This window comes from Fundulus heteroclitus, chromosome 15 (assembly GCF_011125445.2).
Source record: "Fundulus heteroclitus isolate FHET01 chromosome 15, MU-UCD_Fhet_4.1, whole genome shotgun sequence".
Taxonomy (NCBI): domain Eukaryota; kingdom Metazoa; phylum Chordata; class Actinopteri; order Cyprinodontiformes; family Fundulidae; genus Fundulus; species Fundulus heteroclitus.
In genome coordinates, this window is record NC_046375.1 from 7869838 (window position 1) to 7889252 (window position 19415).

The 19415-nt window shown below is 39.9% G+C and overlaps 1 protein-coding gene across 1 annotated transcript in view; it reads right to left on the bottom strand.

Moving 5' to 3' along the window:
- Positions 1-4211: 4211 nt before the first annotated feature.
- Positions 4212-19415, bottom strand: part of kcnk3a (potassium channel, subfamily K, member 3a) — a 47632-nt gene continuing 32428 nt past the window's right edge. The window contains exon 2 of the mRNA XM_012869026.3: positions 4212-5391. Within this exon, the coding sequence (XP_012724480.2) occupies positions 4472-5391 (920 nt within the window). The 3' untranslated portion in view covers positions 4212-4471. The remainder of the gene's footprint in view (positions 5392-19415) is intronic.

Here is a 19415-nt window from a genome sequence, read left to right on the forward strand (position 1 = left end):
ACAGAGACCTTCAAAGCTAAAAAAAAAATGATTTGTTTCCAGTACAGTAAGTAATTTTCTGCTTAAACTGGAGCTTGTCTGGCAGACGTGGATGAAGGAAAACCATCAACATGTTTGTGGAAGCATCAAAGATTTGGCAGAAATTTATAGTAAATACAATAATTGCACTACTGAAACTTGGTCATTGTGCAGAATTTGTACATTAGGTGCTGTTTCTGTCTGACCCTCTCGTTATCCTAAAATTCAGCTGCTGAAGAAGCTAAATAGTGATGACATGTGATCATGAAGAGACTTTGTAATACACCTGCTTATCGCGTGTTGCCTTATCCAAGGACAAAACAGAGCGCACCGTTTTTAAGCCCAATTTTTAATCAAGAGAATAATGCCATTATGCAAATAACTTTCCATACAGTGGGGGGGCAATTATCTGTGGATGGAAATGACAACTGAAAACTTTCCTTTCTCTTATTGTTAGTTGTTGGTTGAAGACATCCATTATTAAATAAATTGCTTTCTTATTTTTTTTAAATATGTTTTTAAATCATAAACATAATAAAATCTACCAGAATGATCCCAATCAAAAGACAGCACAATCTTGAAAGATACAACAATCTGACATACATGGGTTTAAGAGGCAAATAAAGACTCCTCTTTGATCTATTCACTGGTTATTAGTCTGTGAAGAGTCAGTAGGTTTCTGGGTTCCTGACAGACCCTTGCATGTTTCTTCCAATGTGGCACTGATGTTGCTTGACACTGAGCCATGGTGGAAAGCAGATTAATTATGAAATAGTCTCCAGGGTCAGGCAGTTGGATTTTAAACAACAAAATTACATAATTAGATATCCAAGGACTTGGGAATAGCAATCAGTCTTGTTTAAACTTGAGTTAAGAGGTGAAAAAAGGAGGAATTCTGTTGAAAAGTAACGAAGATACATTTGACAGTAGATACATTTACCCTTACAGTTGGTTTGAGCGTTGCTGCTGATCTGAATTACGGTAAAAGGCATGATAATCCGATGAGGGGACAGACATAACTAATGCACAGAACATAAAATCTGTTTACGTATGTCAACTGTAGCTTTAGCCAAGTCTAGGTCTAAATATTTGTTGAGGGTTTCTCACGAATTAGCTGTTTTCAGAACAAAATCTCTTATTTCTTGCTGAAAATCCTCTTGCCCTCTTGATTTCCACAACAAGAAAAGCAGCGGAAATATCTGCACAAGGGAAGGTATCAAATATATCTTACCAGACGCAGCTCTGTTGGTTTTTATTATTCTGAAATAAAAACCTCCGTTTAGGTTTTCAGAGCTGGTTTCTGGAAATTTAAACTTTGCATCTGACGTAGCCAAAAAATTAGCTTCGCCAAAGAATTCACGCAAGCCAAAAACAACACATTTAAATAAATACCTCAGTATTCAACACTCAAAATTTTTTATTTTAAATAAATATTTTATTATGGTCAAAATAAAAACATGCACATGTAACACACACAGCTCATCTTACCGAGTAGTGAGTTGATTAAACACGCTAATGGGTTTACTGTAATCATGGATTTTCCAGTAGAAAAGAAAAACCGAAAAGCAAAATGACTCACTGTGAGAACAAACAACAGAAAAACAAAGTTCAGTTCTTCCATGAAGCAAAATAAACACTGCATAAAAGACCTCAGTTGGTTCAATCAAGTTTGTTGGATGGGGCGGGAGAATGCCCCCTTAAGTGCAAGACTAGCAAAATCCGAAGCTTTGTGTCTGTGAGGTGCCAAAAAAAACAACAACAGAGCATTAATGCAAATGCTTCCCAGATATCCGACAAGTAATAATCAGTCAAGTCTTGTCATTTACATAACATAACATGATGGGATTTATTTAAAAACCAACAATATGTGCACTAAGTCCCAGTGTCTGAAAGCATAAACAACAGTTCTCCAAAGTGCTGCAGTGATTAAGAAATGCCTTTCTACAATACATAAGTGAGCTTAAAACTCTGATTTAAACTCTCTGATTATAGTTCAGCTACACAAAAAAACATATGATGAGGAACATGTACATAATTCAGATTAATGCACAAGGACAATCTATGAAAAATAGGTTTATAGTCATTTTAAAACACTGTGGAAATGGTGGCAAAAGGAGACAAAGCGGTGGACGGCACCATTGCATTTCTGATCCTGTGATTGCTTTGCAAATGTATTTATACCCTTTTCCTTATTCTGCAGGTTCATAACTGAATAATGTATTGCATTTTATTCAGATGTTATAAGCTAATGCAGCCCAAAGTACTGCGGAATTGCAAAGTAGAAGGAAAATTATACATGGTTGCAAGATCTTTTTGTGTGTTTGTATTTGTATCCAGCTCCCTTTAGGCTGATACCCCTAAATTGATAAAATCTAGTCCAATCAGTTTTCTTCAGAAGTCACCTTACTAGTAAATACTACCCAGCAGTGTATAATTTATTCTCTGCACAAATGTAGCTGTTCTCTGAATGGCTCAGAGGTTTCAAAGAAAGCGTTATTGTCCACCAAAACACCAAATGGAAAGACGTTGAGCTAAAATGACGGGAAAGTATTACTCAGAGACGCAGCCAAGAGACCCTGGAGAAGCCACAGAGCTCAGGTGGAAGAATCTGTCCTCAGGAAAATTATTAGGCGTGTAATTCAGAAATCTGTCCATTATAGAAGACTGGCAAAAACAAAACCATTCTAAAATAACTTGTGCTTGCAGGATGCCACAAGCCACCATGAGACACTTGTCTGATGAGACCAAAATTGTACTTTTTGGCCTCCGTGCAAAACACTGTCAAAAAGCAAACCCTCAACCTAATCCTGAGCTTACTATCTCAATAATAAATCAAATCTGGTTATTTATAAAGCGCCAATTTAAACGTCATCTCAAGACATTTTTCAGTCAATTCAGTCAAATCATCCAGACAGATTATTTAAATAGTTTTCTATCTAAGGAAACCCAGCAGATTGCATCGAGTCACTGACTTGCAGAATTCACTGGTCCTGGATGAGTGCCTCAGTGGACAGTCACCTGCATTATGTTGTTTATTTTGCAGCAATCCCTCATACTGAGCATGCATGTAGCAACAGTGGAGAGGAAAACTCCCCTTTAACAGGAAAAAAACCTCCAGCGGAACCGGTCTCAATGTTAAAACCGAGGAAAACATAGTATGGCCGCATCATGCTGTAATACTGTCATACTTTCTTCATTAGGGACAGGCATGTGGGTCAGAGTCTCATGGCATGGTGGATGGAGAAAAAAAGACTGCAAACATGAAAAAAAATGCTTGTTAGAAAATGTAAAAGTCTGAATGTTCAATTAAGGTTCACTTTTCAGCAGGACATCAACTCTGATCCTACGATGAAATGGTTTAGATCAAAATATAGTCAGCTCTTTAACTGGCCCAGTCAAAGGCCTGACCCAGATCCAATTATGAACCCATGTCTGGAGTCCGTGGCCGTGGCTTTAACATTGTTGTTGTTCAAGGATGCTCTGCCACCAACCTGACAGAGCTTCAAATGTTTTGCAAAGAATAGGCAAAGGTTTCTGTCTCTAGATGCGCAAAGCTGCCAGAGACATACCCCAAAAAGGAGATTGAATACAAACGCACAGCACACTTTTTCAGACTTTTATTTGCAAATAATTTTGAAAGCCATCAATCATTTTCCTTGAACTTCACAATCCAAGCAACTTTTGCTTAGTGTATGCCATATTATCCCTATAAAATGCACTGAGCTTTTTGACATGCGGGAAAAAATATCAATATACGTTTGCGAAACCGTTTGTATGACAGCAATTCTAAACTAGTGATATTTTTTGTAATTATTTAGTTTTTCCTCATGGAAGAGAAACAAATCTTAAGGAGATCAGGAGGTTTGGCTTGAACCTGCATTGTGAAAACAAACACATGGGGAAGAAAAAAACTGAAAAAGTAACCTTTATGTGAAGTGTCCAAATATATACACACATTTTAGTTTCTCTTATCAAGTTAGTTTCCTACCAAAAGGTTTTCGCTTGGGAAATTTTTGTTTATTTTAATAAAAATAATTATAAGTGGTTATAACAATTCAGATCCCCCCAACCCCTTAGATATGTCTTACGGTGCTTTCCTCCTCTTTCAGATAAGGAATTAGAAATCCATTCTTGTTGACAAAGAAAATGCTCGCTTTGGTGTTAGGATACTGCAGATGTCCCACAAGGTGGAGTGAATGCCACTTAAACAACAATTAGCAGTATTTCTCAGACGTTTCAGTGTGAATCTTGATACTAAATGGTTTGTGCTCTGTCAACGTAAGTAGCATGTCTGGAGTCCAAACCACCAGATCCTTCAACTCGAAAACAAAGCCCAGGTTAGTAGAGTTACATCTCTTCAGTTGTGCTCCCTTGACGTCCATCATAACTCTTGCTGTAGTTCCTGCCGTGGTGATGCACACAAACAGACTGCAAAACGACGTTCTCCGGGTGTTTAGATGGAGCTCCTGCGTTTGTTCAGTCTCCTGTAGGTGTTGATGCTGTGCAAACCTGTGGACACTGAGCTGATGCCTGAATGGTGCTGCAAGCTGCACATGCAGCCGTTGGAGTGAAGCGGGTTGGAAAAGGCCTCTACCTGCTCCATGTAGGTGTCTGACGTGGAGAGGTCGCGCGGGATGATCATGGGGATGGAGTACTGCAGCTTCTCTCTGCTCTTATACCAAAGACAGGAGCACATGGACTGGAAGTGGAGCACCTCGGCATAAACGTTACGCAAGCCGCGGCTAGCAGCCCCTCCGCCGCTCCCTCCGACTGCACTCCCACCGCCACACCCGGGCGGCGTGGAGGACGGGGAGGCCGGGTCTACAAAGCAGTTGATGTGGCCTCCCGCCTGACCGTTATGGGCAAGAAGAGCCCGCTGCTCCGCGTCCCTTTTCTCATCCTCAGCATTCATTGTCATGAATCTCAGCACGGCTAAGTTGAGGAAGGCTCCGATTACTGCCAGGCCTGTCAGGATGTAGATGAAGCTGAAGACCACGTACTGGGGCTTGGTCTGCAGGGCGTGCTTATTCTGCAATGCCACGTAGTCCCCAAACCCAATGGTGGTGAGCGTGATGAAGCAGTAGTAGTACGCATGGAAGAAGCTCCACTCCTCAAAGTGGGAGAAAGCCATCGCCCCCACACATAGTGTGCTCATGCAGGATATAAAACCGATGGTCACCATGTTGACCATGGAGACTTCAGTGCGCCTCATTCCAAGGCACTTCTTCAGGCGGTGGAGCAGGTATCGGACAAAGGTGTTAATCCGCTCGCCGACGCTCTGGAACATGACCAAAGTGAGGGGGATGCCGAGGAGGGCGTAGAGCATGCAAAAGACCTTCCCTCCATCTGTGCTGGGGGCTGCATGGCCATATCCTGTTGGAAAAATGGGAGAGAGAAGCAGGGTTACTGGGGTGAAACTAATGAAAACTGCTCTGCAGATGACAGGGGTCTAACAAGAGAAGCCCGAATGCCGCAAACCTGGACTTGAAAGACAAAAAAAAAAAATGATTTGTATGCTCTGAGTGGCTCTTCAGATAAATTCAAACGCTCTTCATTTCACAGTGGCAGGATGCAATTGGAGATGAGAATGCACAGGAGTGTGGAGCCAGGAAGAAGCAAGTATTGATGTCGTGTATGGGAGAGAGGTCTTGAATAATTCATTGACAATTGGTCTCTGCGGAGTGGCTCTGGCTAATGAGTGCATTTTCACCTAATTAGAGCTCAACATTGTTCCAGATCAAATAAACAGGACACCGAAGGCTAGGTTGTAAATACCTGTCTTTATTTGTAAATCTAAAAAAAAAAAAAAAAAGATTCTTTTTCTTGCATCACTTTGAATTTTTACATTGTAAAGTAGCAAACAGAAAGTCAGCCTTACACTTTGAACGGTGAAAGAGGCCAGGAGCAAACCACTCTCAGAGAAGTCAGTTCCTAAGACGGTTGCACGTCAAAGGACAACTTTCCATAAGTTAAGCACACAGAAAAAATGCATAAAACACTATTTTCTTACCGACTGACATTAAATCAAACAAACCATTCCAGTTTTAGGCTAATTTAAGATAATGAAATGAAAATGTGTAAATAAATAAATAAATACCTAGGCTACACACTCATGTGTCTGGCACCCTTTGCCATTGAAACAGTTTCATATAAACCGAAATAAATCCAAAAAGGGAATGCTGAAAAAACAAAAGACAGACTGCGTGTGTTTACACCGTTTTCCTGCATTTTTTATGGGAGTAGCGCCCCAGAGCCCCGTATTGACAAGTCGCCACCTGTTCAGATGCTGTCTTGCTCAAAAATTTACATTTTCAGTTTCTATGGGACTGAGATCACAACGTTCTGATGGCCACTCCAAAGCGTCAACTATGTTGTCCCTTAAGCCACTTCATGACTAATTTGGTGGAGGGTACCTGTAGTTATAAATTTGGAAGACCTATTCATGGCCAAGCTTTTACTTTAGATGCTGCTTGTGATGATGCAGTTTTGAGGAGTGCATCAGCATGCACTGACTCCCCTGTACACGTCACAATTGGGATGGTGCTCTAAAACTTGCAAACTTCCCCCTTTTCACTCCATACATAAAAAAAACTCCTTAAAAGTTACAATTTGCAATATACGGTGTGCCAGTGTACTTTCATTATTTCATGAAACTTTAATTGAATCGGCTTTTTCATTAAAGTTTCAAAAACCAACTGTCCCAAATAAGATGCATATTTTATGAAGTATCTTCACTACTTTCTTCCAAAAAATTTGAAAGTTGCTCAAAAACCTTCAAATCAGCATATACGTTCATATCCAAAACTAATCGACTTTAATGCTAAATTAATATATGCAATCCGAATATTAAGGAGGAAATGTTCAAGATGTGAAAAAAGACATCTAGTAACATTGAGGATTCAAACTGAACAAATAAGCATGACACTTTCTAAATAACTTGCTTTGCCATTGTATGCAAACCTCTCCAGAGTTTGCTTCCAAGCGTATCAACATCCAGTTTTCGGCGGACCAGAGTTCACTTGTTTGGTCTGCAGCAGAGTTGAGATGAGGAAATAAACTCAGGTGTAAAAGTTATTTAAGTTTATACTTTATTCTCGGACCAAAGCTGCAAGTTTTCTTCCTGTTTCTCTTGTTGTTCTGAATGCAATATACTGAATGTGTAGTTGGATGTAAAATGTTCACATACAACATCTCTATGACTCCCTGAGACATCCTCCTGACTTCTGGAGCCAGTGCAAACAGAAACAGAGATGAAACCCCAGGTAACCACAGGTCACAAAAGTCAAAGCGGTTGATCAGGAGTTCAAATGTAATTACCCGAGGGTTTGATTTAATTCCTGAAGCTCTGGTTTTATTGGAACACAAATCTATTTGGTTCTGCCATCGTTTTGTCTTGTGCCAAATCTTGTTTAAACTTTCCTCCTTCCATTTAGCCAAAAGACGTGATTTAAGTTTTTTTTTTACCTTTTAGAACGACACATTTTACCTAAATTTGAAGCCCCTATGATAAAGATCAGCAATTTTTGTGTGAAAACAGAAAAATAGAATGCAATTCCACCCTCAAAGGAACACTTTTTAGCAGCACTATGAAAAAGCAGCCCTTGAATTCGTGCTATATAGGAGCCAGACTTTCCTGTAATCTTTCCAAGGGCTCTTGCTCGATAGTTCTAGAGCAGAGGTGTCAAACTAATTTCTGTATGGGGCCACTTTGGCATCATGAAGTCATTAAAAGGGCCGCTTGCATGTTTAGAGACGATACTTTTTCATTCCAGTTCACACAGTAGTATAAAAATGCACAGTAACATAAAAGTAGCACTCTTAAGCCCAGTTTATCTGCAAAAAAAGTTGATATTGGGGTGAGTTACCATTACAGGAGGCACAGTTTTAGCCACTTTATACACTATAAAAGGATATATGCCCTTTTTTTTTTTGGCTCTCGAGGGCCGGATAATTTACCTTGAAGGGCCAGATTTGGCCCGCGGGCCTTGAGTTTGACACCTGTGTTCTAGAGGCTCTCTGTAGCTCCATGAACGCTGTCCTTTAAACTGTGGCTTGTTTAATCACCTGAGCATGCCAACATATTCATTAGGATGTGCTTAGAAAAAGAAAGGTTTAACTTAAAAAGCAGTTTCAAGCCTAAGCTAATACAGGTTCACAGGTTGAACCTATGTTAGACAGATTTCATAGGTTGAGCTAAAGTAATTGAAACCTGTAGTTTTTCTTGCATGAGAGTGATTGTAACTCCGGCTTCCTCCCACAGTCCAAAAACATGACTGTTAGGTTATTTAATCTCTCTAAATTGCCTTTTGGTGTGAGTGTGTGCATGGTTGTTTGTCCTGTGTGCGTCTTTGTCGCCCTGTGAGGGACTGGTGACCTGTCCAGGGTGTACCCCGCATCTCGCCTAATGGCCGCTGGAGATAGCCACCAGCTCCCCTTTAAGTCTACACGATTAAGCGAGTAAACATTTTACAGTATGTTCAATTAAGTTTATTTGAATAAAACCAAACTACAATAAATGTGCCCTTTAAGAATCAAGAATCGAAACTGGTCCAAATTCAGATTTAATCACCCTGTTTCATTTTGACACGTCCCAATCACGTCAGCAGAGTCAGATCCAGTCTGCATGTTAGTCATGCACCTTTGGTCTGGACTTCTGCTGCTGACACAGCTAATCTGGAATGTATTAATCTTTAATATCTGGTCGGTCTGTTTCCTCAGGTGGCAACTCAGATCCATGAATAATAGAGGGTTATTTTTATGAATGTATATTTAACTCTCTGCGAGGTTATTTTCATTATTACCTTCTTTTTTAAATATTTCATCACTGCACCACTCAACAGGAGAACTCCAGAGTTTAGTTCTGGGAAAATAGGTTTTCAAAAGAAAAGATGATGTGTATTTACCATCCAGGGTTGTCTTACTGTAAGATTTTTGTATTCTGTTAAAATGTTCAAATGCTCATTAAAGTATGTACAGCTTGTTCAAGTGAGCGCAGAGATTTGGCCACAGGGACGTCAGAGGCTCTTTGCAGCGGGGACCAGCTTACTGAGACGCAGGGATCACCGGAGTGACAGCAGGGCTCACTAGCAGCCGATGTCGGAGCGCAAGGCGACAAAGCGTGCATTCATAGCATGGTGTGAGGGGGTAAAGAAGTCCTGCATGTCATCCTTCCTCAAGTTATGAGAATGTTACCATGAGACAGATTGTGATTCTTGTGCTGGCAAGAATCTCATTCACTCCTTAGAAAAAAAACGATTATATTCTTACTACGTCCTGGAGAACTAGTATCCTTTTTGTGGCCCCTTTTCCCTGCAGACCTGCTATAATTGTACCTAGCATAGATTCAACAAGGTGTCAGAAACATTCCTCAAAGATTTTGGTCCATATTGGTCCATATTGGTCATCTAGTTGATGTCAGCTCAACATCAACTGTGAAAATTTCCTATTGCATCACATCCCAAAGATGCTCTGTTGAATTAAGGTCTGGGGTCTCATTTCTAAAACATTGTCTAGGATCTATATTAAACATCTTATAAATCCTGATTTATAAAACCATGCACATGCACACCAGCACACAGTTTCCCTTTTTAATGATCACAGCTGCAGATGATTGTTTGCGTACAAGGCTCCGCCTCATGTTCTGCCCTCTACCTGCCTAAATATGACCATAAATAGTCAATGCAAAGCACTTCATGAATCTATTCAAATGAGGCAACTGATCATTATTTTATTGTTAACAATGGCAACCATCGATAAAAGAAACTGAAGAAACTTCCCAGGAAGACCTTAAAAATGTGTAAATCAAAGGTAAAAGCAAATAAGCTGTACACATTAAAAGAACTTGGGCAAAAAGTGAAAATTATTGCTGATTTACACATCAGAGGACTTTCCCAGGGGGACGCGCTCTGTGTCAAGATTCTTCTTGTCTTGGAGGAACTCACCCCCCCCCCCCCTCCCTGCCCCCATTCCCCAAATGTTGCATAATGTACACAAGATTTAGGCCCGGGTTTGTGCATAGGCAAGCTTTATAAATAAGAAGGGGTTATTGGGCCAATTGACATGATGCCATCTGTCAAGTAGTCTTGGAGGCTGGTCAGTTACTGACCAATCACAATTTGTCAAAATGTTTAAAAAGTATGTATTTCTTTCCCAAAAGCTAAAAGGAAACTAGAAAAATTTAAAAGATGGATATATGGCCAAACGCATGAGCAGCTAAACACAACAGTGATCAACAGGAACAACCAATCTGTACGAAGGTAACTCAGTTTTGCTTCATAAATATTGTATGCTTAATGTTTAAAGTAAAGGGTAATGCTGCTGTGCTTTGGATATATGCGTGTTGCAACTTCAGGTTGCACAAGTTGAGTCTTTGTCAGCCATGACCAGTAACCAGGACTCCAGGTTTGCACAAAGCGTTTAACAGCGTTTAACAGCATTCCTAATATAGAATTTCACTCTAAATTCTTTCCATGGATTGATGGCAGCAAAACATCTACTTCAGTCTGAAGTATCTATTTTAAGTTACTAATACATATTTTAAGATAGGTATGAGTGAAGTATTTAAACTTGGGATTTAACGTTGATTTGACTGACATGTTTTGTTGGTTTTTTTTGCCTTGAGATGATTCGAGCTTTGTGGCGTCGTGCATTATCATGCTAAAGGTAGGAATGGTATTCAGGTATACTTTAGTCATTAACGGTCAGCAACAAGTCTCACGTAGGTCGTGGCGTTTAAACAATGCTCAACTGGTGCAGATGAACCCAGAGCTTGCCAACAAAACATTACTTTGACACAAAGCAGGATGTATCCATACTTTCATGTTGTTTACACCAAATTCTGACCATGCCATCTGAAAGTTTCACCTAAAATCAAGACTCATAGGACCTAACATCTTTTTTTCTGTCACGATCCTGAGTTGTTTGGTTATGGTCTTCATTTGGGTTTGTTTTTCAGTATTTTGCTCATTATGTTCTACAGGTCTCGTCGTACAGTGTTTATTTGTTCATTATTGTTGGAAGCTTTCCTTTTTGGGTTATTTATTCAGGGCTGATCAGTGGTTATTAGCTGAAGCAGATGAAGCTGTGCACTAACTTTTTGATTGCTGGTCAATTGGTCCAAAAATTATTACTTCAGTGTTTTTTATTCAGTTGAAGAACATTTTTGCACATCCATGCATTGATTTCTTCTAAGCATTTAATCAGTGCTTGAATGGGTTCATAGTCACCTGGTGATGTTGTTTTTTTATGATGTGAGCTAAAGGGAGCATGTAGATATCGAATAGGAGGGGACCCAGGATGGACCCTTGGGGAACCCCACATGTGATTTTTGTCATCTCTGATGTAAATTCCCTGTCTTTTAAGTAGGATTTAAATCAGTTGAGTGCTGTACCAGAAAGGCCGACCCAGTTTTCCAGGCGTTCTAACAGAATGGAGTGATCAACTGTATCAAATGCAGCACTAAGGTCCAATAATACCAGGACTGTAGTTCTTCCACAGTGTGCATTTATATGGATGTCATTAAACACCTTGATAAGGGCGGTCTCTGTACTGTGGTGAGAACGGAAGCCAGACTGGAAAACATCAAAGCAACTGGTCATAGTTAAGAAGGTGTTTAATTGTTCATATACAGCTTTTTCAATAATCTTACTGATGAAGGGGAGGTTTGAGATGGGCCTGTAGTTCTGCAGAAGTAATTTGTTCAAATTGTTATTTTTCAACAGGGGTTTGATAATTGCTGTTTTTAGAGACTGGGGGAAAACACCTGACAGAAGGGTTTATTATCTGAGTCAAATCAGATGTTATGACTGGCAAACCTTTCTTAAAGATAGGGTAGAACATCAAAGCAGCAGGAGGAGGAACTTAGCTGGTGAATGATTTCCTGTAAGTTTTTGTAGTTTATTTGGCTGAATTGAGACATTTTCTGAAGATCAGTTTTAGTTGGAGACAGCTTTGGTACTAAACTTGATATGGATGTACAGACTGATCCTCTAATCTTTTGAATTTTCTCAGTAAAGAAGTTGGCAATTTTGTTGCTGGCCCTGGTGGAGTGTACTTAAGAAGCCACAGATACAGGAGGGTTTGTTAACCTGTTGACCGTGGCAAATAAGGCACAAGCCTTATTAATGTTTTTGTTGATTATCTAAGCGAAGAAAGATTCCCTTGCATTTTTCAGCTGTAAGTTATATCTGTAAAGTCTGAGCTGTTGCGATCTGGGGTGAGTGTACCTGAGGTGGTGCTGAAGTCACCTTCTGCGTCATCTTCCTGGCAATGTTTATCTTGGCTGTTGTGGGCTGCTTATCGTCTGTTTATGCACTTGTTGTACCTTGTTGAAGGACACAACTGATGGTGCATGGTTCACAGAGAAAAAACATTTTGCACCTGGTCCATTTAGAGAGTAGTTATTCTGTTTTCCATAACCTTGGAGTTATTTCTCTTTAGTTCCTGTTTTGTTTTTATCTGTAAGATTACTCTCATTATCTCTTTTCCACTCTTTCATGTTTTGTTTCCACTCTCAGCCACTGGCACCCTAATCAGTGTCATTCAGTCCACCTGCGTATGCCAATCAGTTTCTTTGTTTTCACCTGCACCCCGCCATGTAGATACTGGTCAGTTTTATTCACTCCTCACGGGTGAATACTGTTGCCATGCCTGTCATGTCGACAACCGTTATCATACTACTCCTGCCAAAGTATATGGCTGTTTCTGTTAACCTCATATCATGATGTAAGTATTCCTTTTATTCATCAAACTCACCTCTGCTCGCCTGCCTGCACTTGGGTCCTACTTCAACAACTCCCCTTGACATTTTCCTATCTATTCTTATCAGATTTTGGTGAGCCTTGTTTTGGTTAGCCTCAGTTTGCTGTTGGTGGAGTGGCACCTTGAGAGTTCTTCTGCAGCTATAGCCCATCTACTTCAAGGTTCAACATGTTGTACTTCCACATACCTTGGTTGTAAGGAGTGGTTAGTTGAGCTGTTGTTACTTTTCCATAATGCCAGACCAGTCGGTCTACATGCCCTTGAACTTGAACATCAACAAGACACCGCTGCTCATTGGGCATTATATCCTTAAGCCTTGTTCATACGGCAAGATTTCAAAATTCCCTGCCGATTCTCAAAGCCTGACAGGTCCTACATATGATGATAAAAAAATTGTAGATATAACAGGTTTGCTCCTACAATGTGTGTTGTACGGTCAAATGGCAAGCACACCACACCAACAGATTTCACTCGGGATAATTTAGATATCAGACGGGAAATCTTGCAAAACCTCTCGGGATCGAACATGAGTTCAAGGTAAATAAACATGGCATTGTTTGTCGTCAGAACACTACATGCTAGGATATCGGGCCAGGACAATTCAACATGTTGAACATCCCCAATTTGAGGTTGGAGTGGTCCCGGCATCCTTCGGAGCGGACCAGGTCACTCTTAACACACCACACACAGCAGGAATAGCTCGTAAAATAATCTTAAAAGCCTTCTCGATAATCGGGGCATGTCGGGAGGAGAAGATCGGGGCAGAAATTGGGCTAATTATCCTCCCGTTTGAACCAGGCTTTTTCAGAACACCCTCTTTAAACCCAAGATTTGATTGTTCATGCAAATCCCTGTAAAACAACAGATTAAAACTGACTGGCAATAGAAACTGTTAGATGTACTTAACTAGGATTTCTTCTTTTTTTTAATGTTTTGTTTGAACTCCAGCAAGTTGTCTTCACTACATCTGGATCATGAGATGCATTGATTTGCAGCCATGCAATTGGCTGATTTGCTATTTTGGTTTACAAGCAATTGAACAGGTGTGCTTAATAAAGTAGCTTGTGAGGGTATTTCATGGATAGATGGGAGGGAAAAAAGAGCAAAGTTCAGGAAAAATAAGATTATATTATCTATCTATCTATCTGTCTGTCTGTCTGTCTGTCTGTCTGTCTGTCTGTCTGTCTGTCTGTCTGTCTGTTTGTCTGTCGAAATAGTAAATCCCTCTAAAATTAGCTCAAATACTTAATTTTATAAGAAAGGTGTGTGGCAAAGAAGAAAACCAAAATCAAATGATTATTTCTTTTGTAAACAGAGGAGGAATGGCTAATCTCTCTGACTATTATCTGAAAGACAACATTAAAGCTCCAGCACTGAGGAAACAAATGATTATTCTTCAGCACTTTGTTTAAACCTTTTTTTTTTGCTGCTGCCTGAACCGGGGTCAGATCACCTAATGGGTCTCTCTGATACTAATTTGAATAAATCATTTAATAATTTCACTAAATGTAACATAATCTGAAAATACTAGCAGCCTGAGAGGATTCGTATTTATTTTTAAGGCCTCAAACCAAGCATATAAGTCATTTTACCCTCTCCTTTCATTTCACAGTGTCTAATCAAAAATCGGTGCGCCGCGTTCAGTGCTGATTAACCCTCAGTCAGATTTTGCTAATTAAACGCCTGATCTCATCTGAATTCACTCATTTATGGCAGTGAAAATACAATAACTGATCCAGTTTTGTTTTTATTAGATTTCATCTTTTAGAACCGTGATTGCTTGTTTGTCTGCTTAGATGACAGCTCATGGTATAAACTTCGCTTGCCAGGGCATCTGTCTCTGAAAAAAAAAAAAAAAAACAGCAATGCCAACAAAAACACACAGCATCAGACGTCTCCATTGCACTGATTAATTAGGCTTGGGGAAAAAAAACGGTCTTTTAAAATAGATCAAAGAGCAGCATAATGTAGCTCTGAGGGCCCCGGCTCGCTGGCACTCAATTAAATTTCCATTGATTACCAGGAACAATTTGTTCTCAACTAGGAGTGCGTCTCATTGAGGAGAGTTTTTCAAGTAGGAGAGGAATTCATTGTGGATATCCATTGTTTACAGTTTTAGTACTTTCTTTTTTTAAAGCGATATGGTAGAAAACAGGATTTAAGATAAACCATATTAAATAATGGAAGGAGTCCAAGAAACAACAGGACGCAGACTCTTAAACAGCAGTGGTGCTGACGGCGCTGATGACACCGGGCTTGACGGATAATGTCCTCAGACATCTTTGCAGCCTGGGGACCAGGCAGAGTCATGCTACATAATACACTCATCAGTGTGTTCATGTGTGCGTCCCGCAAGATTTCACCATTTACAGTTTTTTATTTTTTTTATTTGCACTGCACAAAGGCTTTCACAATAAATGTTCTGCCAACCATTAAAATTCAGAAACATTTTAATTGTTTTAAAGGGTTCTCACAAAAAACCTAAAACCTGTGGGTTGCATTTGTGACCAGTCCTAATGTGATGATGCTTTCTAGAATAACTTATAACTAAAGTTACAGCCGAAAGTCTCTTTGGCGTATCCCAAGACTGTAGTTTTTTTTTCTCTCTCTGTTTAAGGAGTTTATGGGGGGAGTGATGGCTCAGTGGTTGGAGAGCAGGGCACTTGCGTCCTGGAGAAGCTGCAAAGCTCCTGGTTCAACTTCTACAGTCCCTGAGAGACTCTAGGCCCCAGAAAGCTCCCCAGGCGCTGCAGAGTGGCAGCTCACTACTCCCTAAGGGATGGGTTAAATGCAGAGGACAGATTTTAATGGCTTGTGTGTTGCAAAGACTAAAGATGATGATGATTATAATACTGCGGCCTGTTTTATTTTGACAAATACCACCAGCATGTAACATAGTAACATAGTAGCTACAATTACATGTACAAAAGTAATGAATAAAGGGCTGATAGGAAAAAAAATCTGAATATTGTGATCAGATTAAGTTTAACTAGAACAAAATTGTATTCAGCATGAGAGGGGAGGTTTATGCTGATTCACAATCTGATCTACATGCATGTAAATGCTTGTCAGGATCGAGTTATTCTGAAAGTGGCAAGCTGACTTGAGAGTGCATGTCCGGCCCACGTCAACGTGACGTATTTTTGCTTTGAATAGCGGAAATATGTAGGGGAGCGAAACTGGCTGTGCTCCTGATGCAACCTTTCCATTAGAAACATTAAAAGAGCCCAAAGTCATTATTTGTTGGCTATGTTTTGTTGCTCAGCAATGACAGAAGTACTTCTTCTTCTGCGGTTTTCTTTAGGGAAATTTGATAAGTGTACATGTCAGAGTAAATGATCGGATTACCTGATTGTGTGCCCATATAAACGGTACGATTCGGTTAGCTTTTTCATTTTTTTTTCCGAATACATTTCAATCCAATCCTGATATTTTGTGCATGTAAACATAGCCAGTGTTTAGAGGTTGTAACCAGGTTGGAATTTGAGTGAGAGAGACGACTTATGTTTGTGGAAAACCATCATCGCATCTAAATTAGTTCACGATTCTGCAAATAAACATAAAACACTAAAGGACGTATACAGACAAAGCACCTGTGCACGTCACACCTGCTGGAGCGCAAACACACTGAAGACGATATTTATGACAGCTTTGCTAAGAGGGTATGACTGCTGATATCAAATGGGCTGTAAACACATTCTTTCTGCAAGGCTGAAGTGTGTTCAGAGGTGTTACGCACGGTCACAACATTCAGCCTTATATGGCCGGCCTAGTTATTCCGCATACAGGTGGCCGGAGGAGGCTAACCAGTACGACGTCGGCGTTATCAGAGTTTATGGCCTCCCTAAAATGCTGAGCAGATTGGGGAATGTTCTGGTTAACCATGCGAGTAAACAGTGATCATGTCCCCTGATTGGTACAGGCTGTCTTCGCACAGCGGTCCGCTCCGCTCCCCCGGCAGGCCTCCCTCACAGCTCACTTTCATCTCCAGCTGTGCCTGGTCAATATATTAAACAAGACTCTATGAGTTGTAAAGCTCCTGTCCACTTGTACGCAGCAGCAGCAGCAGCCATATCTGCTAATGACACCCAAAGATGTTATGTTAAAAGACGGCGGCGATAGAGTGTTTTCCCACGAACTTTTGCCTCATCCCTTTCTTTTCCTTGGATCCGCTGATCCCCATTAATTTTCATGCACAGACACCTCAAACTCCAGACAACCCTGTGATTGTTTATACAGGCACTCAAACACAGCTCTGGTCTTCCCATCTCCCCTCAGTACACAGTTTGGCTTTTGACCCGCATGGCCTCACTGACAGCTGCTGTGTAATGTCCATGTGTGTGAAAGCAGGGGATTCTTGGCTGAGGTTTTATTGGGGAAAACAGTATCCGTGATCCTGGATGTTACAAACGCAACGCTTTAAGTTTTATATAAATGAGTAAAAAGCCTTCAAATAAATTTTGCTTTCGTCTCCCGCTAAGTTTTAATAGGCTGTTCCGCAATTATATGCTTAGTTAACGTTATAGTAATAAAGTTAATGAACATTAAAAATAACAAAAATATAAAAAAAATTTAAATTTGTCACAACTCTTAAGAACTTTTTAATTAGTAATCCAAGAGTTACTTGACAGGGGGACGCCTCTCCTCAACGTCACAAATGGCAAGAAACTATTGCTCACTTAAACGTGTCCATATATGCAATCAGAACAATAATTCAATTCAAAACTGTAACTGAGGCAGACGAGGATCGATGAGGATCCAAGTTTATATTGTCATTACATATAGTGAGGAAGATAATAAGGAAGACATGAAACTGAGAATATTCATGCAAATACGCATGTTGCGCTATATATTTGGTTAATTGACTTCGGTTTGTAAAAAAATCAGTTTTTACTTGGGGCAGGAAGCTTTTTTTCGAATGTTCTTGGCAAAATAGCGCTATTGTTTTGTATGTGATTTCATTAATGAAAGCCAAGAAGGGTTAAGATGTTTAACCGTCATTGTACATACCAGCAAATTCTTTTGAAGTCATACCAGTAAAACCCTTTTTTGTCTATAACTAATATAATCATGTGAAGGTCGCTATGCACTGAAACTGGAGCTTAAGCAGTGTGCTTTTGGTCAGAAGAAACTGAGATCTAACTTTTATTTTCGTTGCAACAAACATTTTATAAATAAAGCAAAGATGAACATATAGGAAAGCATTACATGCCCATGGTCCTGCATCGTGTTAGATTTGTGATGCTGTGGACCCTTTTCTCTTCCAAAGACCCTGGGAACCGTGTAAGAATGCATTCTAACATCAACATTTTGGTATTTTAAATAAAAATACTGAAGCTTTTGTCAGAGAAATGGAAATACCGATCCAGAAAAACAAGGCTAAATAAGAACACAATTGTCCCCTAGTTCCAAATTCAACCTTCCTAATCTTACAAAAGATCTTTGGGCGCCCAGTACATCATTTATGATCTTTTACTACAGTAAGGTCAATGAAACATAAATCTAACAGAAATAATGTTCTACTCCTTCTGCACATCCTCTGAAAGCTATTTATTTACAAAGATAAAAACTGCAATAAAAAAAGCCCTCCTACTTAGGCTCCCCAGCGGTGAAGCTTCAGTCATTATTCACATGACCACAAATGGCCCCTGATAGAAAACAGTGCATCGTGTGTTTGAACCAATGCTTTTCCAGTCGAGACAACCTCTGAGCTGATGTAAACAGAACCAGCTCAAAACCAAAAATTATGGCCAGAAAGAAATGGATGCACGATGCAGAAATGGATGCTTTATCAACTTTTGTTTCTTTTAGCCGCGACCTCAATCGTCACCAAACCTGAAGGAAGTAATTATTTCAACCATAGCAATCATGTTGCCCAAATACTAGTTAGCTTGAGTTCTAAATATATTATATTCATGTTTTCATCCTGGTATCTTTTCATTAGGGGATTGGACATGGCCAAAGGTTTCTATTTTTGCTGATGAGGACTTTTGTTTAGTAGCAAACTTTATTCTTGCTTGAAACAGGTCCTTGTGAAAAGGGCCGTGCAAAAGTCATTTGTCAGGTAATAAGTCATTAATTTCAGCCGCTTGTCTCAAGGATCTTGTTCTTTCAGAACATAGCGAGAGCTTTGCTTTTGGCTTAGCTTTCTTCAACATGTCTCACCCCAATCTGTCTATCCTTCTCAAGGTCTACTCTACCATCACTTGTGAACAAAACACCAAGGTACTTAAACTCCTCTGGGCAGAAACTGACCCCCAACCTCAAAATAGTGCCCATTTTTCCAGGCTGTGACAGAGGTCACTCAGTGGAGGCTCGTGGTCTGGGTCTAGACCTAAATTAAGTCTTGTCTCAGACTTAGCCATGCATGTTTTCTTAAATGTTTTATTTATTAAATGCAGCTTTTCAAACTCCTAGGTTAACTTTTTTTGCTGTGGCTTCCTATCTTTCTGTAGAGAGTAGAGGTAGATGGGTAATTTAAAAACGACAACCTGTAGGTTGAAGAAACCCTGCGTTTTTGTCTCTGAGAGGAGATGTTTGGAACAGACTAAAAGGTTCTGCTTTAGACTGGTTGGACTTCAATATACAGGTGCATCTTGGTCAATTAGAGCATTATTAAAACGTTTTATTTCAGTATC